Source organism: Dreissena polymorpha, chromosome 14, assembly GCF_020536995.1.
Source record: "Dreissena polymorpha isolate Duluth1 chromosome 14, UMN_Dpol_1.0, whole genome shotgun sequence".
In the NCBI taxonomy this organism is placed as follows: Eukaryota; Metazoa; Mollusca; class Bivalvia; order Myida; family Dreissenidae; genus Dreissena; species Dreissena polymorpha.
The window spans coordinates 52436495-52462190 of NC_068368.1; the positions used below are offsets into that span (position 1 = coordinate 52436495).

The 25696-nt window shown below is 36.7% G+C and overlaps 2 protein-coding genes across 4 annotated transcripts; one reads left to right on the forward strand and one right to left on the reverse strand.

The window, feature by feature from the left end:
* The first annotated feature begins 1115 nt into the window (after positions 1–1115).
* On the forward strand, positions 1116–16091 carry LOC127858342 (uncharacterized). 3 transcript variants are annotated; one of them, XM_052395397.1, is made up of 12 exons: positions 1116–1281; positions 3313–3462; positions 7815–7993; positions 8396–8525; positions 9065–9247; positions 9615–9782; positions 10478–10834; positions 11570–11748; positions 12147–12276; positions 12842–13024; positions 13403–13570; positions 14253–16091. In XM_052395397.1, exons 2-12 carry the CDS (start codon positions 3360–3362, stop codon positions 15167–15169), a joined length of 2697 nt encoding a protein of 898 aa, XP_052251357.1. In that variant the 5' UTR covers positions 1116–1281; positions 3313–3359; the 3' UTR covers positions 15170–16091. The 3 variants fall into 3 exon arrangements, with proteins under 3 accessions (XP_052251357.1, XP_052251359.1, XP_052251358.1); XM_052395399.1 differs by lacking the exon at positions 3313–3462; XM_052395398.1 differs by lacking the exons at positions 1116–1281; positions 3313–3462 and adding an exon at positions 4978–5097.
* A 3190-nt stretch (positions 16092–19281) lies between these two features.
* On the reverse strand, positions 19282–20004 carry LOC127857370 (uncharacterized). The gene has a single exon (XM_052393768.1). The coding sequence runs from the start codon at positions 20002–20004 to the stop codon at positions 19282–19284; it is 723 nt and encodes a 240-aa protein (XP_052249728.1).
* Positions 20005–25696: the final 5692 nt, after the last annotated feature.

Below are 25696 nucleotides of genomic sequence, written 5' to 3' on the forward strand. Positions count from 1 at the left end.
CTTGTTCACCTTCATGCACTGAAACTATGGTCGAAATGCAGCCTACACAACCACTGTCTACCGTTGAACAAGTTGATCTTGATGTTCTTCCCACCCAGTCACTTCACCAGCAAATGTCTTTCTCTCGTTCGAACAACTTTGCCTCACAATTCTTTGGTGCCACTTTCCACATTCAAAATTTTAATGTGAATAATTAGATTAAATCCAAGTTGTTATTGTTATTTCGTCACGAAATAACCACATATTACAACAAAGAAGCAAATGTTTTGCACCTCGTGTTCTAGTTGATAGTTTGAACATCGAAAGTGAATTGTGTGTGGTGTTCGGCTACGTTGTATACAAATGTAGTTCCTTGTATATAACAACTAAATGTTATATTAATGTTATAAAATTTTAGATTTGCAATTCAATATGAATAAAATTGTTATTAGTAACGCACGACCCTTTTGTCACAGAACGATATTCTGACTTTTTAAAATGACAATTTGATCAGCGGTTATTTTTGGAACGCGGAGTAAAACACTGACCTTGGTTACACTACAGTCATTATCAAAGTACGACAAACACTCATGAAAACTAATTTTGTTAAAATAAAAAGGTTTACTGAATAAAAAGTGGGATAAATAGAATAATAGGTTAGTGTTGATTATAGATCAGGTTTATCATGCTCGGTACGAAAACGAAAAAGCACTCGCCAAGGCTCGTGCTTTTTGCTTTCTAAGCCTCGCATGAAAAACTTTATCTATAATCAACACTAACCTATTATTCTCTATTTATCCCACTTTTACAGCGAATTCGGTTGATTAAAGCTCCGTTGATTAAATATCATCTATAATCAACGGCAGGAAATGACGTCAATATTTCGACGAAATGACGTCATACATCCAGCGAAATAACCCATTCAAGCTAATTTTGTTTAAACAAAAAAGTTTACAAAATAAAATGTGGGATAAATAGAATAATAGATTAGTGTTGATTATAGATCAGGTTTATCATGCTCGGCACGAAAACGAAAAAGCACTCGTCAAGGCTCATGCTTTTTGTTTTCTAAGCCTCGCATGATAAACCTGATCTATAATCAACACTAACCTATAATTTTCTATATATAGTGTTGAACGTAACATAGATTCACAAAGCGAATTATACTAATCGCGGTATGAACAGTAATACGAACTGTTCTTACATCTGATATTATGGTTTACATTGTAAGATATCTTCTTAACCTTCTTGTTACGCAAACTCGCACATGTAAGGAAGGGTAACAAAGGATTAGTGTAGAAGGTAAGATGATTTAGTTAATCTATTTTTTCTTTATTTGTTTTCAATTCATGTATGCAGGTTTGAACAACATTGTTTATTTGTGTAAACTCGGCTTTGTATTTTAAAAATACGGCACACGGTTTTAAAAAATGAGATCATATTGCTTGTGTATTCAAAATCGACAATTGCTATGAGTCATTAAACACAAATATACTGCAGCTATTTTAAACGAATAATACCTGTTGATCAGAAAACGGTGTGCTTGCAATAAACCATCTACTATTCGCTGAACATATCAGTCCCGCTTCGCTGTCGGTATTCTGTAACAATCAGATATATGATTATTTTTGTTGGTCCGCGATTAGTTTTTTTCACGATAATTATTGTTACATCTACAACTAGCAAGCATATTAAAGAAATTATTATTGTACGTTATAGTTTGTTGTCGAATAACCCACGGCCGGAAGTTTAGATATGTAGGGATTAAATCTAGAGTGCGTGATTTTACCAACACGGTTTTTACTAAATATTTATACCATGCATCTTTTTTTTCTTGTGTACTATTTTATGTGAAAGACCGGAAGTTCTTCTTTGTTTAAATGAAATTTGGCACTTGCCGTGTAAGAATATGGAAAAAAACTGATCTAAGCAGAAAGCTTCTTTTTCGCTAGGGATTAAATGATCAATGTTATGCAGTTTGGCCGGTTTTCAATGCCCTTTGGGCCCTGATTTAAGCCTCCTATCGCATTTGACGCGTATCCAATAGAGCGATAAGTTTTTTAAATAACATTTTCTTCAAGTTATTGTTAAGCTTCAAGTTTTTTATACATGTATGCATGGGAAGTGGAAGAAGTAGCTAACTGATTTATTTGTTGAAATATCAGTCGTCCAGGGGGAATTTTCAATAAAAGTTATGCTTGCAGAAAAAAAAAAGATCTATATGCTGCTAGTACAAATCACCACCTGTATGTATTGAATAATTATGTTGTATATTTAGCGTGTAGTTTGCATATCGTATTGCGATGCAACTATGCGCGACACATAACGTATAATCGTACGTCCGCACCATGGTAATCATGGTCGATATCTAGCAATAAAGCGCTGTTTTTTAGCGCTCTATTTTCCTTCTAATAATAAATGCAGTCGATAATCAATCAATCTGTATGTGCGATATAATTTCGCTTTAGTCATTGCTAAAATTGTGGACATCGTCGTTAAAATCGTTCATGAAACAAGCAACAACGATCGCATGCTCACGTCGCAAACAATGTTTTGTTGGACGCGTATGTTTCTATCAAAATTTACTATAAAAGAATCGTCTGAAATGTTATCTGTTTTTGTTATTAGATTTGGGTGTTGAAGTTAAAATAAAATCGTAAAAGATCTCAGCGAAAGTAATTATATCAAAACATAGGTCATAGTTCAAGTTCATTGATCACAATTACAGAGAAATGCACGATCAGCCGTGACTGTCTTGACGGGTACAGTATTTAGCCATGATTTACTTCTCAAAAGACACTGTTGGGTGAATGCTATTCCGTTTTTGCTGATTTCAAAACGGCACAGGATCAAAAGAAAATTATTTTAAATGTTTTGGGATAAGTAGAAGTTTAAAAGCAGTTTTGATTGTAGCTACTTTAAACAGCATGGTAAAAACAAGAAGGAAGTCGTGTGGTGTTGCCGGCAGATGTGAATAGATCTTAAGAAGGAAGATATCAACTCAATAGACACAATATACCAATATTACGCAGTCAAATTCGTTGCAAATGAGGAGGTGATACTTTCGAACAACATCTAATTTGTGACTTTCATTTTCTGGACATATATGTTTGTGACGAAGAGTTATCACAGGTCAATCTTGAGCCAAGCAATAAAACAATAACTTAAAGAGAAAATACAAACTGGTATTGAAAAAAAACCTGCTTCACTCTATAACAATATAACTTTAAAGAATTTGCCGAAAACCAGTCAAGAAGAATAGAGAACGTATTGTGCCAATTACACTTATATTGAGCGTCAGCATATGATTTCTGTACGATTATTCACTTACAGCGGATACCGGTCATAAGACAAAAACAACTTAGAAAGTTGACAGGAATATGGCTAGCAGCCAGCACCAGGATCCGGCACGTCAAGGTCTGCACTCTGCCCACCGTGCCATTATAGAAGGGATGTTCCCAGAGAAAGCTTTCACTGAAGGAGGTCAGTTGTTTAGCGTATATTAGCATACATGCTCCTACGATTAGTACGTATTAGGAGAAATATTACACTAAAACTAATCAAAATCAAGCTAAAATCATGGTCTTAGTCTTGAACCTATCGTTATGATCATACCATATTGAAATAACTATTTAGTGATCGTGTAAGCAATATTTGCAATGGAGTAATTTGCAGAAAATTGTTGAACATTTGAGCAAACCACGGACAGTTACGTGTTGTCAATCATGGTTCTCGGTGCTGATTTCACGACATTTAATGTTCATTTTAAAAATGCCAATTTCACAAATCAAATCGACAAGTCCTATTCATCCCTGATTGCTTATTTATACTCTTTCATCTCGATCAGTGTCAAATAAGTCTCGACAAAAATAGTGATGTGAGAAAAATATGCGCATGGACTCAATATATGACATTTCTGGTTTTTTACTTTACTGAAAGGCATATAGACGGATATACGGACGGACGGACGAACGGACGGACGGACGGACGGACGGACGGACGGACGGGCGGGCGGGCGGGCGGGCGGGCGGGCGGGCGGGCGGGCGGGCGGGCGGGCGGGCGGGCGGGCGGGCGGGCGGGCGGGCGGGCAGGCAGGCAGGCAGGCAGGCAGGCAGGCAGGCAGGCAGGCAGGCAGGCAGGCAGGCAGGCAGGCAGGCAGGCAGGCAGGCAGGCAGGCAGGCAGGCAGGCAGGCAGGCAGGCAGGCAGGCAGGCAGGCAGGCAGGACAGACAGACAGACAGACAGACAGACAGACAGACAGACAGACAGACAGACAGACAGACAGACAGACAGACAGACAGACAGACAGACAGACAGACAGACAGACAGACAGACAGACAGACAGACAGACAGACAGACAGACAGACAGACAGACAGACAGACAGACAAACATACAGACAGACAGACACACACACAGACAGACAGACAGACAGACACACACACAGACAGACAGACACACAAACAGACACACAGACAGACACACAGACAGACACACATACACACAGACGCACAGACAGACAGTTTCATGAGATTCAAACTAAGTTTTATTTTATTTCGATAAGCTTACATTGACCGTTCATATAAGTAGATAGTTTTTTGCCGAGTGAACGTATAATTATGCAGCTTTATCGGAATGATCACGTTCAATATTTTAATATACAGTGCAAAATAAAATAAATAAGAAACTGTTATTAAAACCACGTATTTATCTGTGTGTATGCAGATAAGTAATTAACTAGCGTTATTAAAGGCGTTGTGTAGTACAATTGGTGGAGCCGGAAGTACAAACAAAAAACCTCGCTTAGTGTCAAGTTGTAATAATTATTCCGTGCTTTGAACACAACTCGTTTGTCAATCGATATAAAAATCAATAACCAATCAATGAAAACTATCATAACAGGATTTGTATGTAAACTTTTTTCATTCATTGAGTGGTTTAAGTAAGCATTGTTATGTACGTGTGAGTTATGCGACGTAACGTGACACGGTTAATACTGTTTTCTCCAACAAAACGTGAACATGGAGACGTTTGCAAAGTCTGACATAACTTTAAAGAGTATTATGATGTCGCATCGCGGTATCATTAACGTAATGTTTCCTAAATCGGTATCAAAACCAGGTAAGCATACCTTAAACTTGTTTTTTTTATTTGTTTCTAGTATGTGTTTCATTAATTCCACATATGCATTATGTTGCCATTGAATAGGAAATATGATTTGACTGATGTTTATCAGTTTATTAAAATACATAGTTCAAGGAATATGTGGCTCATCCATTGACATATCACTAATGCATTTATCAACCATAAAAATCGTTTCTCCAAATTCAGCTTGTTTTCTCAGCTGGTGTATGAATGGTAAAATGCACAGTTTCCTCTGAACTGTGTATTTACCACCTCTTATAACTGTCGCTGCACTAAGTATATGCTCATGAATATAATACTTATTTTACTTTTTTGGTGGTGTTAGGGTTAAATAAAGAATTCAACACAACTTATTTTAAGATATCGTTACAAAGATAGATATCAGGATCAGTATCCATGAATAGCTTTTGCCTAGGTTATTAATTCTAGAAATGCGGCTGTATGTATACAATTCGACAAACAGTCAGCCTAAAGTCAGTGTTATAGCAGATGCTGTCGGGAACCTCATGACAGACAGTACCGGGGTCCTGAATAGATCGACAGAATACTACAGCGACCTCTATAACAAACCGCTTCAATCAGACCTCAGAATGATCCTAGACTAGAAGCGGACGGAAGTTCGTAAATACTGAAGGAAGGTTGAGGCAGATGTGGAGGGGGCAGTGCGTAGTCTGAAGAGAAGAACATCTCTGGGAATGGACAACGTCCCTTACGAGCGGATAAACTACAGGGGAGACGACTGCATCAATGACAGCACTATGCCAGAAGATCTGAAAGGAAAAATAAATTGCATAAGAAGTGGACAGATCTGTGACTTTGTCAGGATTTCCCCGTCCTGTTGAATCTTTTTCTTGAGCATACAATACAGAAGACTCTATAAAACACCACACCTAAAACTCCATCGGTGGCAGCAGCAGTGACTTCCAAAACCTCGCCAAGAGACTCTTCAAACCAGCAAAACTATACGGGATGGAGGTCAGCAAGGATTATTGTGAACAGCACGAACGACAACAATGAAGACAATGAACGACAAGAAGTTGAAAGAAGTGACCAGCTTGGGAGCAACCCTGTCTAAGGGTAGTACCAGTACTGAGGTCCGAATGAGAATTGCCGTGGCGCCAGCCCGCAGTAATTGCCAAGCTTAGCAGTTTTGAACAAGCAGCTCCATCCGCTTCCCAAAAAGGCTCTCGTAGTCTCTCTCATACTGTACAGCTGCGAGTCTTAGACAGAACGCTGAATGCAGGCCTTCGAACACAAGTGCCTCCGAAGACTTCTCCGCATCTCCTACGTAGACAACAAGACCAACACGTACGTCTGAATATGACAGCAGCACCTGTTGGCCTACAATAATCCCTCGCGGCGACCATCAAAGACGAAAGCTGGATTGATGTTGGCTCGTAATATGACTCTTTTTTTATACTGTGCTCCAGAGCACACTAGAGGGAGGTCGCCGTCAAGGCCGTAAGAGCAAAAGCTGGATTGACAATGAGAAACAGTGTACGTTCTACACTATGGATGAGCTACTCACAGCAACCCACAACAGACCTGTCTGGCAGAGATCTCTGTGTTGTCGACCCTCATTTCCCTTAAACGGCCAGACCGATCAAGGGAATGATGATGATGAAAAGTGATGATGTATTATGTTAAACGAATATCATTTAGTTTTTTGTCAATCGCTTCTGATGTAGCTTGGATTGACATAAACGAACCTTTTAAGACAGAACACTGCATCTAAATATAAAGTACTTAATAAAGCATTCATTTTACAGTGCATTGGACCAATTGTCTCCAAATCGTGTTATCTCATCAAAACGGAAACATAATTTAAATTACGCATACAAAACAAGTGTAATCAGAACAAATAAGCGTAAGCGCCATTTTTCTTAAATGTGTTGAAAAAGTCAAATTCAGGGAAAAAAGAGCCAGCACAAAATTTGAATCAATACTGTAGATAATTTAGTTGAATTAATAAACATTGATAATATGGTCTTGTGTTTTGTTTCAGTACCGATAGTAAAGCTTCATTGCCACATGCACGTTTGTTTGTCTCATATGAAACAGATCAATTCTTGTTCATATAGACAAAATACAATCACAACCAGTGCAAGGTCTTATTTGAAACAATCAAATTCGCTTCAACATGTTCAATCCTGTTTTGACTACCTTATGAAGGTTTATATTAATCCTAAAACGAACATCAGCTTTGACTTTTGCAAAAACTAAGTGGAAACAAGGAAGTGTTTATCGATGAAATCTGATATTTAGTCGAGCACGGTCTATTAATGTCATCCAATAATGTACATGGTCGCTACTGTAAACATAATGATTGCTTTCCAAATGGAGATTTCAAAGACAAATGGGAACATGTGATGGAAATGAAAACAATGTTTACCGGAGCTTTATATAAATAATAGTTTTTGAACCAAGATCATGAAACGAAGATCAAATTGATTTTTATAATAATTCGCTAAGAGAACATAACATTGTCCAATTCCATCTTTCAAGTGTATATATTCTCAAATATTGTCTCTATATTAAGTTGAACGGGTGAACATAACGGGTGGACGTTTTGAAATGTTATATTCATGTAACTAAATGCCACGTAAATTCGGAACATGTTGTACATTTAAAGCTTTAGAGAAGAACTGGAAATAAATAAATGCTTTCCTTACCGTACATCTGTGTCGCTACAGGTAAAAGCGCTATGCGCGAGCCCGAGCGACAAATAAAGACGATGGATTTCGACGTAGAGAAGAACGACTACAGCGTGCCAGAGTTCTACGAGCACTTTGGCAAGGAGCTGCCTCAAGTGATCATGATCAGTCAAGGATTCTTTGGAGATATCGTAGAAGACACGTTCGATAGAGAAAATGTGAGTTCTAGTATTAGTTGTGCGCTGCTTTAAATTAATGCAAAACATGTTTGGGTTTAACCCATTTTATGGAGTCCAAAATGTTCACTCTACCAGAACAAATCGAACAACTTACAATATAACAATAATGCCCCAGACACAGATATAAAAAGAACACAAATTATTTTCTAAGTCTCCGCATTCGAATATTAAAAGGAAAATTTACATTTTGGGCTACATAGGGTTGAACGTATGCCAAGAGTAACCCTTTTGATAGGATAAATCAATCAAATCATACACTCGTGTATAGATATTGACCTCATAAAAATACACTTTGCATAACAAAGGATTTAAATGTGGCGGAGGAATGATAAAAAGGGATTCCAAAAGCCTTTTAATATTTAATTGGTTTATGAATTACAGATTATTCGCATCCAGACGGTATCTAAGCAACGTCGCGTGGTCGCCAGGGCCGACATGGGAGATCACTCTAAACTGATCAGCATCCCGCTTACATACTCTGTAAAAGTCTGTGTCGTCAAAAAACACAAATGTATGTTCTTGAGAGGGCGTTAAATAAATCGGGTTTCCGTTAACATACCTGTCCCAAAAATGTCCCAAAAATATAACAGGGTATTGATTTTTTAATATTTGGTGCTTTGATTAGTTTTATTATATACCAAAGAGGTTTGTTTTATTTATTTGGTAAGACAGTTATCACCTTAAAACAATTCAGTACAAGCCTAGTATAGCAAATTCTTTGACAAAACAAACTGCAAAACGCCAAACTTTATAAAAAGTGATTAATTATGTTCTTAGCCTCTCATGATTTGTATACAGTTTTTTAATAATAGTCACGCACCTACGCATTGAAGTTAACACATGTTTGAAATATGCATCATTGTGCACGATAAGTACAATAGTATCTAATACACTCAATAGTCTCGTCTGTTATGGAAAAAATCAGTTCAACATAGAAAAAGTGCATGTAAATATGTACATGGCGCTAAACAGATTCAACTTCCTTCAACATTACCTTCCATCTCAGCAGCAAAAATAATGTCACGTATCAAATATAATCTTATCTTTTAGTGAGCACAGAGAAAACCATAAAGGAGGTCATCGAACATCAGAGCCTGCCATGTACCGTGGAGTTCCCCAGGGACAGAACCATCAGCGTGGACGGTCAGAACATCAGCACCAACCACATCCCGAAATTTCAGCTTCAGAAAGCATTTGATGAAATGTACTTGCTTGGGAACTTAATTGTCGACGGTAAGCCTTTGGTAATATAATTCTTTTAGACGAAAGGTACTATATCACGTTTAAAGCTCTCGTTTAAAAGGTTCAGAGATGCTCCTCGCAAAACGATTTGCGAATCGTATCTCATGTGTTTATAGAACCACTACATATATTCAGCGCAAAAGATTTCCCAAAGTAAATTACAATAGTAAACTATACTTTTTATTGGATCAAAACATTTTTTTCAGATAATTGGTAGAAAAACAAACATTGGATTGACGACCTCATGGAAACAATATTTGGGCCTTACCAAGCAGAATTCGATACTTTGTTCGTTAATGTATAAGAAACTATGTGGTGTTAGGTAACATATTTAAGACGTTCTGTTTATTTTATCCAGGCGTCATGAGACCAGACGTGGTGAACGTGCCCCTGTACCTGTCTCAACTTCGCATGGCGCGCGTGATTGGCCTAAAGAACACGCCTACCCAGAATTGGCGAGGTTACCTTGAGGAATTGGAGCGCTTCAGTTCCTATCTGAAATACGACAAAGAGTACGGAAACCAAGGTAAAAGAAAACTATTGTATATGTTTAAGGGATTATATACTCCAAAATGTATGACCATAATTTTAGAAAAATCAAGCGTAAACAATATTAATTAGGGCATCAGTTTACATTTAAGTAAAACATCAGTATATCCTTATCGTTTTACGTGCAATTTAATTTAACGACAATAAGCAACATTGTCAAACAGACTGACCCTTGACGCAATCAATTTAGACATTAAACATGCTACAAAGCCATTTAAACTGGACGGTAAAAGCAACCAGTTTATATGATATTAAACCCTTTGAAACACATTTAGCTCATAGTTAAAAAATGTCATTGACATTACACTAGATTATGACAAGATACACGAGGTGCTATTACAGGAGTAAATAAAAATGATTTTAAAGTCCTATGTATATGCAATTTGGTCGGTTTTCTGTGCAATTAGCTTGGATACATAATCAAACATGTTGCTTTGCAATACATCCGCTATGGAATAAAGATTTTAGATGTATAAAACGCAATCAAAGCTCTGAAACATAACGAAGAAACATTGAAACATCTGTTGCATTGACTTTTCATGAGAGTAGTACAAGCACAAGTCTGGAAAATGAATAATGGCAATTCAGCATATTATGGTAGAAGGATATTATATGTTTTCGTCAGGCAAATAATAACGATTCACAGCAAAACACGTGTTTTATTTATTTCAGGAATTGCTCAATACGACCCATCAGCGGTTCATTCTGACGCCGTCTACGCCTTTGTTGAACCGCAGACATACTCTAACATAATCTCGGTGTTTCAACATCGTCGTGGGAACGACGGTGATAACACAAACTACCTGCTACCTAAGGTTCCCCCACCTGTCCCGATCAAGCCCCAAAGACCACCTCCGCCGATTCCAGAGATGCCAGGCCGTCCGAAGCTTCCCGCGCGCCAATCAAGACCTCCTTCACAGACGCCGAGTCCAACCGTCAAACATGAGGTTATCTACACGAATAACCTTCCCCGTGCGCCCATTCGCCCCTTCCAACCGGAACTCAAAGAAGCAATTGAAATAGTTCAAGGTATAATTTGAAACAATCAAATTCGTTTCAACATGGCCAAGCATGTTTGTCAACCTTATACATGCTTATATTGGATCTAAAACGAACATCAGCTTGGACTTTTAAAACCATATTTTGCAAAAAGTAAGTGGAAAAAAGGAAGTGATTGACGATGAAATCTGATATTTAGTAGAGCACCGTCTATTTACGTCCAATAATGTACATGGTCGCTACTGTAAACATAATGATTGTTTTCCCAATGGAGTTTTCAAAGTCTAAAATGAACATGTGATGGAAATGAAATAATTGTTTACCGGAGCCATATATAATTGAACGTACATACTATTGCAGTTGTCATATATGAAACATACTCGTTGTATTACATTGAACAACTAATACAAACATTCGTAGTACATATTTTAAGTTTAAAAGACGAATAATAAAACGATAGAAACACATGTTTGTTCTCTTAAAAAAATAGTTTCAGAACCAAGAGCATCAATTGTAGATCAACTTTATTTTGAAAAATATTCGGTAAGAGAGAATTAGTATGTCCAATTCCATCGTTCATGTACGTATTTTCAAATAGCATCTTTATATTAAGTTGAAAGAGAGAACATAACTGTTGGACGTTTTGAATTTATATTATCATGAATTTTAACCCCACGTAAATTTGGAACATGTACATTTAAAGCTACAGAGAAGAAATACAAATCATTTTTTTGCTTTCCATACAGTGTATATGTGTCGCAACAGGTAAAATCGGTGTGCACGAGCCCAAACGACTAGTAAAGACGATGGATTTCGACGTAGAGAAGAACGACTACAGCGTGCCCGAGTTCTACGAGCGCTTTGGTAAGGAGCTGCCGCAAGTGATCATGATCAGTCAAGGATTCTTTGGAGACATCGTAGAAGACACCTTCGATAGAGAAATGGTGAGTTCTAGTATCAGTTGTGCGTTGCTTTAATTTTCTTTTAAACATTTTTGGTTCAACCAATGTTATGAAGTCCAAAATTAACACTCTACAAGAATTTATCGAACAACTTACAACATAACATACTTCCTTAGACACAGACATAAAAACACAAATAATTACTGAGTTTCCGCATTTGAAAATGCAACAAACATTTAGATTTGGTGCTAAATAGGGTTTAAAGTATGCCGAAAAGTAACAGTTTGGATAGGATAAATCAATCAAATAACGCTCTCGTGTATAGATATTGACCTCATAAAATACACTTTATATTAAAAAGGATTTAAATGTAGCGGAGGATTTATACATATAAAGGATTCTAAAAGCCTTTTTAACATTTAATTGTTAACGAATTACAGATTATTCGAATCCAGACGGTATCCAAGCAACGTCGCGTGGTCGCCAGAGCCGACATGGGAGATCACTCTAAACTGATCAGCATCCCGCTTACATACCCTGAGACAGTCTGTGTCGTCAAAAAACACAAATGTATGTTCTGGAGGGCGTTAACTAAAAAGGGTTCACGATAACATACCTTTTCTTAAAAAAATTCCCTGACATATAACAGGGTATTGACTTTATAATATTTGATGCTTGGATCAAATAGCAAATATTGTTTTTAAATATTTTTGGTAAGTCAGTATACACCTTCAAATTATGTGTATGGATGACCATTAATCAAATCATAACAAGCCTAGTATGGAGACACTTTGAGAAATACAAACAGCAAAACACCAAACTTTATTAAAAATCATTATTAAATTATTTTCTTAGTTTGTGATGTTTTGTATACCGTTTTTAAATAATAGTTATTGCCTAGGCAAAGAAGTTAACACATTTTTGAAATATGCGCTTCATTGAGCACGATACGTACAATACTATCAAAGACTCACAATAGTCTCGTCTAGATCTGTAATGGAAAAAAACATTTCTTCATAGAAAAAGTTCATATAAATGGTGTCACGGCGCTTAACACATCTAACTTACTTCAACATTACGTTCCATCACAGTAGCAAAACTAATAGAATTTATCGAATGTACCCTTTACTTTAAGTGAGCTCAGAGAAAACCATAAAGGAGGCCATCGAACATCAGAGCCTGCCATGTGTCGTGGAGTTCCCCAAGCACAGAACCATCAGCGTGGGCGGTCAGAACATCAGCACCAACCAAATTCCGAAATTGCAGCTTCAGAAAGCTTTTGATGAAATGTACTTGCTTGGAAACTTCATTGTCGATGGTGAGCCTTTGTTATTATAATTCTTTTAGACGAAATGTATTTTATAAAGTGTTAAACTCTCGTTTTAAAGGTTCATAAATCATCCTCACAAAATGGTCGCGATTTACGATTCGTCTTGTATATGTATATAGTACCACTACATATTTTCAGCGCAAATGATGTTCCAAAGTAAATTAGAATAGTAAACTATATGTATTCTTTTATCTCAGGATAATGGGTAGAATAAAAAAGTTGGACGGATGACCTCTTAATATATATATTTTAGCCCTAACCAATGATTATTCGATACTACATTCTTTCCTTTATAAGAAATGTCTAAATTGTTCATTAAAATGGTTTTAGCAAACATATTAAAGACCCTCTGTTTATTTTATCCAGGCGTCATGGGACCAGACGTGGTGAACGTGCCCCTGTACCTGTCTCAACTTCGCATGGTGCGCGTGATTGGCCTTAAGAACGCGCCTCCCCAGAAATGGCGAGGTTACCTTGAGGAATTGAAGCGCTTCAGTTCCTATCTGAGATACGACAATGAGTACGGAAATCAAGGTATAAGAAAACTATTGTAAATATTTAAAGGAAAGTATTTTCTAAACATTTTCCAGAAAATCAAGCGTAAACAATATTTAGCAGGGCATCAGTTTACATTTAGGTAAAAAATCAGTATATCCTGATCGTTTTACGTGCTATTTTATGGAATGACAATATCCAACATTGTCAAATAGACTGACATTTGACACAATAATTTAAGACCTCAAACATGCTACTAAGCCATTTAAACTTGACTGTTAAAATAAACAGTTTATATGATATTAAACCCCTTAAAACACATGAAGTTCATAGTTTAAAAATAATTGACAGTACACCAGCATATGACAAAACAAACAAGATGTTATTATAGGAGTAAATAAAACTAAATAAAGACCTATATATACATTATTTGGTACGTTTTCTGTGAAGGTAACTTGTATAAATAATCAAGCATGTCGCTTTTCAATACATACGTTATGGCAATAACTTGTAAGATACATAAAACACAATCAAAGTTTAGTTACATAAAGTAGAAATATTGAAACATCTGTTGCATTGTCTTGTAAGCAAAATAGGACAAGCACAAACCTGACACATAAATAATGGCAATTTAGTATATTATGGTAGAAGGATATTTTATGTATCCGTCATGTAATTAATGAATATTTACCGCAAAACACGTATTTTATTTTTATTTCAGGAATTGCCCAATATGACCCATCAGCGGTTCATTCTGACGCCGTTTACTCCTTTGTTGAACCGCAAACATACTCAAACATAATATCGGTGTTCCAACATCGTCTTTGGAATGTCGTAGATAACCCAAACTACCAGCTGACCGACGTGAACCAGCATGAAGACACCAAGTACGAAGAAATCGGAATGGAGCGCGATTCCGCGATGCACATTGATAAGATTGATAATCACAGGCCATCATTGTCGACGTTTGGCGTCTGTCGAATACCAGCGCAGGCTTCGACCTCCCAAATTTCACAGGAGGTAAAGTCAACAATTGGAAGCCTGAAATCAACAGGTTCAGAAAATCGTTCTTTCCAAGAATCGAATTACAGTCCGCTTATTGACAGAAACACAAAGGTTTCCCCACCTGTCGCGATCAAGCCCCCAAGGCCACCTCCACAGATTCCAGAGATTCAAGGCAGTCCGGAGCTTCCCGCGCGCCAACCAAGGCCTCCTTCACAGATGCTTAGTCCTACCGTCAAACATGATGCCATCTACACGAATGATGTTCCCCGCACGTCCATTCGCCCCTTCCAACCGGAACTCAAAGAAGCTATTGAATGTAAGCAGGAACACTCAATTGAATACGATAAGCAAAGAAACACTTTGCAATCGCCAAATCGGCCAGATTTAGTTGATAAACCGTTACCAACCATTAACGACAGCCTTGATGTAAACAAACTGTCAATAAACGATGTATGTGGTTACCTTAAAGTGCTGAGTCTTGATAAATATGAGCCCAAATTTCGGCAAGAAATGATAGACGGGGCGCTGATGGCCGCTCTTTCCAAAGAAGATTTTGAAAAAGAGTTTGGTATGAATGGGCTTGAAGCAGTGAGAATATTTAAGTTCTCCAAAGAAGGTCATTTGCCAAGGTAGACAACAGTGGCTGTAAGTCGTTTGAGTCTTTAAGAAAAAACTAAATCTAGATTAAAGCACTAGTGCTTCCAATGTTTCAAACGCACTATTTACGTAAAATTATACTCTGTTTACGTTTGAAATTAACGTGTATCATAGTATTTCATCATTAGTGGTGTATCTTGTTTCGATCATTAAAGACGAAAAATGCATTTTATGTTTCGTACTCTTTGACATGTAAAATAAAACTTATGTGTTGGTGAGTTTTAGTAATTTTCATAATCATATTGCACTCATTTATTTCACACCAAATGTTTGTTTGAAATATGCGTATAAACGTGTTAGATAATTGATAGTGTTTAATCTTATTTCTAGTCTAATGACACATTATGTTATCAGCTCTGCAATTAAGTGACACACGTGTTTTAGTTTTCTTTTTAATTGTTGAGTATATACTTAATTAGTAAGGTAATCCACTCGATAAACCTTTTTCTCATAATGCTAGTGATGCAAAACGTCGTAAATCACAAATAGAAACACTAGAGATAGATGACCATTGTCAACAATATAATGTGTAGCATAGGTGTAAAGTTTAGTTAGGTGAACATTTCAACGGCTTATAGCACGTATCTAGTTGTTTAAGAAACAAATGCTCAAAGTTACAAATAGATGTATAAGCCCATGTAAATTTGAAGATTCGTGAAGATTCAATTGTTATATGTTTTATTTAGCAGTTTTTAACTGCATCGTATATTGATATTGGGTGTGAGGTATCAATTTCTATTGTAATTTCCATATGTACCTGTCAACAGTAACATAACCATCATCGTCAATTCTTTGAACGTTTTAGCAGTTGAGCGATATATTGTACATGTATGAAATATTAAGTTTTGATAACGGTTTATATATTCTCAAATGTAAACAATAAAATCTTTATAAAACATTTGTGTTGACGATATTGAACGATAGCTATACAATCCTACACGTCAAGAGGTCTAGCGGCTGTAATGGTTACAGTCTCACCCCCTGTACGTCGATAATCCAAACTGAGTTGGATAATTCAAACTGAAGAAAAAAATGTCGGTCGAAACTGAAACTGAAAGATAGGTGATTATCTTATCATTTCTGCTAATTAAGTAACTAAAAGGACGTAATTGATCTACACATGTGATAATGAATGTCTGACACACACATGCGTTTTTAGTTTTGCAATAATTTAATAGTTTTCTATTAAAAACGATAAATTTGTCTTCGGAAAATGCTAATTTTCATTAAATGCGACCTATGTGTTGCATTATTTACACGTTAATTGACAAAAGAGCGAACGAAACTGTAACAGAGATATGCCAAATTATATCATGAATGTCCTAAAAAAAATTACTTTTAACACCTAGTGTGTTTCTGTGTTAAAGTCATGTGTTTGCAGGACGGGTATTCAAGTGTATGGATACAACCAAACTGATATGAACATTTCTGTGGATAATAACCAAACTCAAAATGGATAATGCACAAACTGCGATGTATTGAACATGTTTTCCAATTACAGGTTGGATATTATTCTTTGAAACCAAGTATGTTTAACCAAAAACTCACACGATGTGTATAATGGAATATATAAACTACTTTCAACGAACATCAACATTCATTTATTTGTTATTAGTGATATCAATTTCAAAGGAACTTGCTGCATATATATACAATTGAGATTAGAAGCAAACTAAGAATGCAAAATTTGCATTCCACGTACACAGAGGAGCGATAACACGTGTTCCATGTCATTTTGGATAGCATGAAAAGCATAGAAATTAAAAAAAATGTCCCAACTTATTATTTAATCACTTGATTTAAAGGGATTCGAGTCGAAGCTGCATGTAAAAGTGGCACTTGCCCCGCTGATTCATGTATTTGTCACCATATTAGAGTTTTCGAATATTATTTGAGGCATTACTGATCTGATCCATTAAACATTTAATATATCAGCAAGATTGCATCAAATGGTACATACATATTTAAAGGGCATAGCGGCGGCTAGTATGGCATTTTACTTTCCGAAATATATTTACACATTGAAAATAATATATTAAATAATTTCTCAATGCACAGACATTGATATAAAAAATCTTCTGTACATTATTTATTTCTATAATAATAAAAGGTTTTCACCGTGACCCTTTTCGCCGGCGCGAACATGCATATCTTTCCCTGCTAGCTTTATTTCTGATGGGATAATACCTTCAAGCAGCCTTGATTTATAACCGTATTTGTTTAGTACGGGATCAAATGCAAACTCTCTGTATTTAAAGGGCTTGTCCCCATGGTGCTATATGCAGAGTTTTATTATCTCACTCATAGTTTGTTCATCGTTACTACAAAACACGCAAATGTAGTTTGGCCTGTTCTTATGCGATTCCTATTCTTCACACGGGCACTCCTCTGGTGATGGTCAGGCACTTTGATCATTTTTTTTCTATCACTTTGATAACGCTTTTTTCAATAGTGAGTTGCTGATGTTGTTCATCTAGGTTTTGTGGAATAATATCAGCATATATGTTTGTCCGATAACCTAATTTGCCGGTTGTTTCATCTACAGTAAGTTCTCTAATTTTTAATTTTCTACGTAATGGTAAGTTGTGATAAGGATTATTATTTCTTTCAGGCATTTAAAGTACTCTGTACAATAATAACATCTTTAGTTTTCCATTATCTTCTGTTTTACTTAAAACTAAATCAAAATCATTTTCATGATGATTGTTAACAATGTGCTAAAATGCTGTTTTAAAATCTTGAACTATTTTACAATAGTGGTCATTTTACGTATATCTTTACATAAAGACATCTTGCAGTTTGGTCATTATCCATCGACTTCCTAATGTTAGTTTGGAATTATCCATACACTAGTTAGGTATGTTGATTACTTTTATATGAAGAGTACAAAAGGGACATAAACCTTATACAACAAATAATAGACTGGCTACCGGTTACATTCGGTTACATGCCAATATAACATATATCTATCAACATCTCTCTTTCTTTAAAAACAATATTATTAAGATCCATTAACAATATCAATTTAAATGATCAAGACAATAGTTTTAGCTCTGAAAATAGTCTTAACTTATAAAACTAAGATCACTTAACAATAGTAATCACTCTTAGAACAGTCTAAAAATATAAACTTTTACAAACTTGACTAGAATTACAAATGTTCAAACAGTTTGTATTTTACTAACTTTACTAGAATTAAACATGTTCAGTTTGTCATTTCTTTACATTCTAAAACGCTGATCAAATTATCAAGCTGGTAGCTAAAATCTCTTTCCTTAAATCTAATCTTCAGTCTCAGACATATGAAAACTATTCATTGATTTCACACAAAACCCTCAAGATACTGGGGTATTTGAATGTTTCCGCGGGGCCTTAGGTTGTATCTGCTCGGGCCGGATTCCGAAGCTGCTGTTGGTTCTGATTCAGAGGCTGCTGTCGTGTTGCCTGCTGAAGATGTTGCAGTCATACGAGTAGTTTCATGCGTCTTTGGCGCGCTTTGATTACGAGTTTCAGAATGCATATCGCCATAACGAGGCGGAGATTGCTCGCGAATCTGCACTTCGACTTTTGTCGGACGGATATGAACACGATTTCTGGCATACAGCCCACTTTCTTCACTACGCACAATATATCGATCATCATTGATATTTTCAACTATGCCTTTCTGCCAGGGCTTTTTGCTCTGCTTATGGAAATACACTGATTGACCGATTTTTACTTTTAGTTGATCGTGCGCTTTTTGATTGAACCATTTTTTCACAGATTTCCCACGATTCACTCGCGATTCACAACTTGGCTCTGCTTTCACGCGCGAAGGTTCCATGGGGCGAAGCTTTCGATTCATCATCATCTCAGCTGGACTCCTCTTGGTGTCGGTACGAGGGGTGTTTCGTTGCTCCAGGATCGCCTCCAGCGGGTCCGTACGCGACTCGTGGCACTTAATGATCAGTGTCTTCATGGCTTTCACAGTACTTTCAGCTTTACCATTCGATTATGAGTGGAGGGGCGACGTGATGTGATGCTTTATACCCCACTTCTGTGTAAAGTTACGGAATTCTGTGGACTATACTGGGGTCCACCGTCGGTTATCAGTTCTCTGGGAATCCGAATCTAGCAAAGTGTTTCTTCATTTTGTCAATCACTTGCTGACTGGTTGCAGCTGTCAGAAAATCCACTTCGATGAAGCTTGAGTGGTAGTCTACGACGACGAGGTATAATCTGTTCTGTATTTGGAACAAGTCCGATCCGACCTTGTCCCAAGGTCGTAGTCCATCACTATGTTGTTTCAACTTTTCCTGTTGAGGGGGAGGTTTTCTGTCCTCACACTGTACACATTTTTTCGTGAACTCTTTCATTTCTGCTCTTAAAACCGGCCAGAAGATCGTTTCGCGGGCTCTTCTGTCCATACTATCATAACCTAGATGTGCTTTGTGCAGCATTTCTTTTCTCAGGCTTTTTGGAATAACTATTGCTTCACCTTTGAAGATCACTCCATCTTGCACACTGAGAGTATATCTGAGAGGGTGATATTGTCCGAGTTCAGCACTAATGTCACTTTTTTTCGGCCATCCAGTGATTATCAAGTGCTGAAGCTCTTGCATTGACGAATCGTCTTCTGTTGCACGTCTAATTTCCAGAATTCTTGCATCTGGAAACTGGTCGAATGCACCATTTTTGACATTTCGAATGTCCAACCGATCTGCAGTTTCATTTTCCTTTGATTCTGGGTATGCACGACTCAGAGCATCCGCGATCATGAGACCTGAACCCTTCACAAACTGGAACTCGATGTCATACCTCAGGAGTTTCATAATTATATCTTATAGTCGTTTTCGCGCTTGTCCCAAAGGCTTTTTCAAAATAGTCTCTAATGGTTTATGATCGTTCTGCACTACTACTTTGATTCCAAAGGTGTATTGGTCAAATTGTGTCAGTCCATATAGAATTGCTTGTGCTTCTTTTTCGATTTGCGCTCATTTTCGCTCAGCGGGGATTAGAGCACGCGAGGCGAATTCCACAGGATGTCCATCCTGCAGAAGACATGCACCCAGTCCGTGTTGCGATAAGTCCACTTACAGCACGGCTATTTTTTCAGGATCAAAGTACGCCAAAACAGAGGAGCTCGTGATTTGCGCTTTCACTTTTTCTAAGCTTTCGTCACACTCATTTGTCCATTCCCACTTGGCATCTTTACGCGTTATTTGACGAATGGGCTCCATGGTCGATGCAAAATCAGGTAGAAATGTGCTCATGTATTGCACTAGTCTGCAGAGTTGTCGAACCTCTGTGACATTTTTCGGCTTCAGCATGTTTTGGATGGCTTTCACTTTGTTCTCATCTGGCAAAACACCTTTGTCTGTTATCCTGTGTCCATGGAAGATCACTTCTTTTCCGACCTTTGTTTTTTCTTCATTCAGATAAATATTCTGTTCTGAGCATCGTTTTGCAAGTGATTTCAGTTTGCGGTCATTGTCCGACTTTGCTGATTGTTCTGTTTCACTGCAGCCAACAACGATGATATCATCTGCGATCACAAAAATGCCTTCGAAACCGTTCAAAGCTTCGTTTAGCTTTCTCGCAAAGATCTCACTTGATACACATAGCCCAAATGGTAATATTGACCATCGGAATCGTCCAAAAGGGGTTATCATCGTTGTGAGCTTGCTCGACTCTTCATCTAATCGCACATGCCAGAATGCTTCTTTGACATCCATTTTGGTGAACAACTTTGCCTGGTTGAGATTTCGCAAGACATCATCAAATGTGGTAAGTATGTACCGCTCTCTTTTCAGCACTTTGTTTAGAGGTTGGGGGTCTAAGCAGATACGCAGGCTCCCTGAAGATTTTCGTACCACGGCCATCTGGTTCACCCATTCAGTAGACTCTTCGACTGGAACAAAAATACCTCTTTCTACAAGCTTGTCAAGTTCTTGTTTCACTTGGCCTTGGATGGCGATTGGTATCTTTCGTGCTGGCAAAACAACTGGTTTGGCATCTTCTTCTACGTAGAGCTTAGCTTCACCTAGATCACCAAGATCTTTTTCAACTTTCCCCACAAAGGCATCTGTGTTAATGTTTATCAGGTTCATTTCTTGCACCGTTTTCAACCCTTACAGGTTCTGGAAGTCGTTCGGGACAACGATGAATCTGACATCATAAATATCGTCAGTGTTTGGATTTTTTACAGGCAGTGTCACTTCACCAAGTGGTTTCATCGTCGTTTGTTCCACATTCTTAGTGTAGACGCGTTACCTTTGACCGGTGATTTTCTCACAAATTTCTGGTTAATCGTGTTGATCTCAGCACCTGTGTCGACTTGAAACTTCACATTACAGTCATTTACTACCATTGTAGCTATTACTCGGGTTCTAGAGTCAAATTGTGCTAACCAGAATTCATCACTTTCAAGTTCAGCATTTTCATCTTGGACCATGTGAACGGAAGTTCTGCATTTAGCTTGGAAATGATTCATGTGTCCGCATTTGGAAAATTTCTTGCCCCATGCAGGACATTCTTCGTTTTTCGGCGCATGGAGATTACCGCAGTAATTGCACGGCTGTGATTGCGGCTGTGGTTGGTAGCTTGTTTTGTTTCGCACAGTGTTCTTTTTTGGTCTCGCTGTACTTTGCTGTACTTTGTTTACATCTTTGTCTCTTATTTCCTGGACATGTTTCAATGATTGTTTATATGCTCGACATAATTTGACCGCTTTGTTTAACTCAAGCTCGTCTTCTCTTAATAATAGTTTTTGTAATTTACCTGATGTGGTAAATACTATCTTATCACGGATCATTCTGTCAGTGTCCTTGAAGTTTCAGGTTGAGGCTCGTTTTCTTCACTCTGTTAAGGAATTGTCAAATGGCTCTTGGACAGGCGTTGACCAGAATCTGTGCGATTCAAGAACTTCATTTTAGCGGGGGTTACAATAGAATACTATCATTTGTAGGACCTTGACGGGATCGTTTTTGTGATCCGGGTCTTCTCACGTTGCCTGATCATATATGTCAAGGATATTTGGTCCTGCACAGTGCAGAGTATTGCGACACGCACCTTAGCGTCCTTTTTGTCAGATCCGGTTGCCGTCATGTAGACTTCGAATTCCCGCTTCCACTTCTTGAAGTTCTCCGTCAAATTGCCGTCGGTGACGTTCAGCAAACTAGGCAGTCTGAATGACGATTCTGCCATCTTTCTTCTTGCGTTGATCAATATTCGATCGAAGGTCGGAAACAGTGTCTATTCTTCTGTTTTCTGGCGAGAAAATTCCCACTACGCTGCTACCATGTTGATTACTTTATTATGAAGAGTACAAAAGGGACATAAACCATATACAACATATAATAGACTGGCTACCGGTTACATTCGGTTACATTCCAATATAACATATATCTATCAACAAGGTCATTATCCAATTTGTATATTCCTGTCCCAAACAAATACGAATATATTGCGTTTGCAAACATTTACGCCAATCAATTTTTTTTACATACATATATGAAAGGTTAATAAATAAGTCCAAGCATTAAAACATTAAAAACATTCGATTATAATTGTTTTGGGCCTTAAACTTTCGACCATTTCGTTTACTTTTCACAGATTTTCAAACATATTCATTTTATTTCGACGTAATTGTTTTTAATTGTTATGGGTTTATTAGCGCATTGTTTCCGGCAAATAACATTTTATAAACAAGAAACGTTTATTATGTCACAACTTACCTTAAATAAACGTGTTCTAAGAAAAACATGACTGGATTCTTTATTTTTGTCGCCATTGTTTTGTTCAGTTTGAATTATCCTACTCAGTTTGGATTATCGACGTACAGGGGGTGAGTCGTAGAATCATGGTTCTGCGGTTTTATAATTTTACTTTTGTCAACAAGTACGGTTCCCTTTGTGAATTCTTTGTTTATAGAGACACATTCTTTTTTGTATTCCGCTGTACTTTTTTTATCAGTTGAAGTAGTGTGTTATAATGTTGTTTTTTGCACGACGCATTTTTATGAGCAATCATTGTTCATTCAATGACATTTTACACATTTTAAATATACATGTCATCATACATTATAACTCGACAGCAGGCTGTTTAGCTAATAAGTATTCATGTTGCTCCGATTAATGATGCATATAATAAAAGTCGATGGTTTCATTTGACATAACGACATACAATGTCGTTATTATTTTAAACTTAATTTGATAATATTGAATAATAATGAAACACCAACATGGCAACTTGACTTCCCGTTGAATATTAATATATCCATTATAAAAGTTTGTATTGATGCATTTTTAAACCGGCGCAATATCGGTATAGATCTGTATGAAATAAACTGTTAAAAGAGAAGACTCAATACAAATTTCTTAAAATGCATTTTATCTCTTAGAATTTAAACAATTAAATCAAAACCAAGTTGCATCAGTTTAAACACAACTACGACGTGATGTGTGTGTGACGAGTGGCATATTGCCCAATAGTAAGACGCATGACAATCTAGACTAGACACACAAGTCCATAACGAACGTATACACATGGTTACAAGAAGGTTACCGCCCTTGAACGGTGAACCAAACATGTAATCTCCACTGTGTAGGGCTCTTAAATGAAAGTATTTCACGTGATATTGTCAAATGAATAGACGCAACCAACAGTGAAATTACCGGAACTGTATTTTGGTTAAATGTTCTACATGTTCTTGAAACATTACACCAAATTACACTCAAATAAAAAAATAATAAGATTCCTCTTATTATTTCCAGTAACGTTTTAAGATTTTTTTGCAGAATTTGTTACAAGTACGGTACTTCTATTGCAAATGTCATAAACAAACATTGTAAACTCTTATCAAATTTTACGGCATCATATGTTTCCATTGTTTGTTAGCATTATAAGACAAAATGGTTTACACTTTTTATCAGGTATCAATCATCGAAATAACGAAACTATATAACATCTTACTTTAACTTGAATTTGCATTGTGTGTATAGTAGGGATATTGGTTGATTTCCTAATTTGTTCTTGCTAGTAATAACTAAAACAATGTTGGTATATACTCATTCATTTATTGATTTTACAATCTGCATAAATTATGTGCTGGTTTCTATATAGTTCCGTTATTTGCTTTATTCACTATGTTGTTTTTAACAAAAAATTCCATGTTTGATTTCAGTTCAAATGCAAAAAGGTTAAATTAAAGCCCATCAGTTTAAGAAATATTTGCAGTTCTACACTTTCACTTAGTACAGAGTGTCAGTTGTTTTATTAAATCAAATATATGTATTTTATTATTTGCCGAAGAAAACTCTGTGTTGATATATAATGGTTCTAAAGTTGGTTGGAAGACAGTTCATATTGGTTTAATTGTTGGATCATTGTGGCAATTTCAATATCATTTTAATGGGTATGTTTAAAGTAATGCTTGAATGCAAACACAACTTACATTACTAGTATTAAACATTTTGTTTGAAGATACGATCATCACGTACGTTGTTTATCTGTGTCACAATATGAACTATCATAAGCCTTCGGTGCTTTGCATCAATGGCTTTTATGTATCACATGGAACTCTAGTAAGCAGCGATTAAAGCTTTTCACACATCTTCAGAGCCCCCTCATTCTGTGCGTTAAAGGGACTTTTTAACATATTTTAAAATTGACATTTGCCCTTTTTTCAAATCTTCAAAAAATAAATTCAAACTGCACTACGGACGTTAATTCAAAATTAAAGTATGTTTAGTTTTGGAATTATGATGAAAATAAATCGATACAAAAGCAAAACGATTCACATATTTGTGATGTTTGTTGTTTCCGTTAAATTGTGCAATAGCACTTAGATTATTAATAAGTGCAGACGTAGAACAATAGCCTTGATGTTTAATGTTTACGGCGATAGCCTGTTAATCCAAAGACACCGTTTAGAGCATCGACAGTACTTTTATGTTATACCTCAGAAGTCTTAAACCTGATATACAACACGTTTTTATAAATTGGAACATTTACACCTTTAGTATATTATTCAGAATGACTACCTCTGTCATATGTTCATATGTATATGATTGAAAATAGTCGTGATGTAAGGAGCAACACAATAATTTTCATCAACAAAATAAACCGAAACATGCCCGACACATGGCAATTTTTATATATGAATTAGTTACCTGTTTTTCTTACAAATATTTACTAAACTCCATTCTGCTGCCTCTCACCACAAGCTGCTTTCCCCTCCAAAATTCCTCAAAATTGTGTATTTGTTATACAAATATATCAAAACAAAAAAGTTAGTCGAAATAATTTTTTTATCTATAGATATATAAAGGTATGTGACTACGACCCTTGAAATGCCGATTTCGTCACACCAGCCAATGCCGAAGCTCTCTTCCCCATCCATGTTCAACCGATTTGCAAAATCTTGGTATGAAACAACGCAGAAGACTTCATACGAAAAAAATAAATCAAAGCCTGTTCGCCTAAGTCTACCGTGACGCGGTAATCAAACAACGAACTTGCACA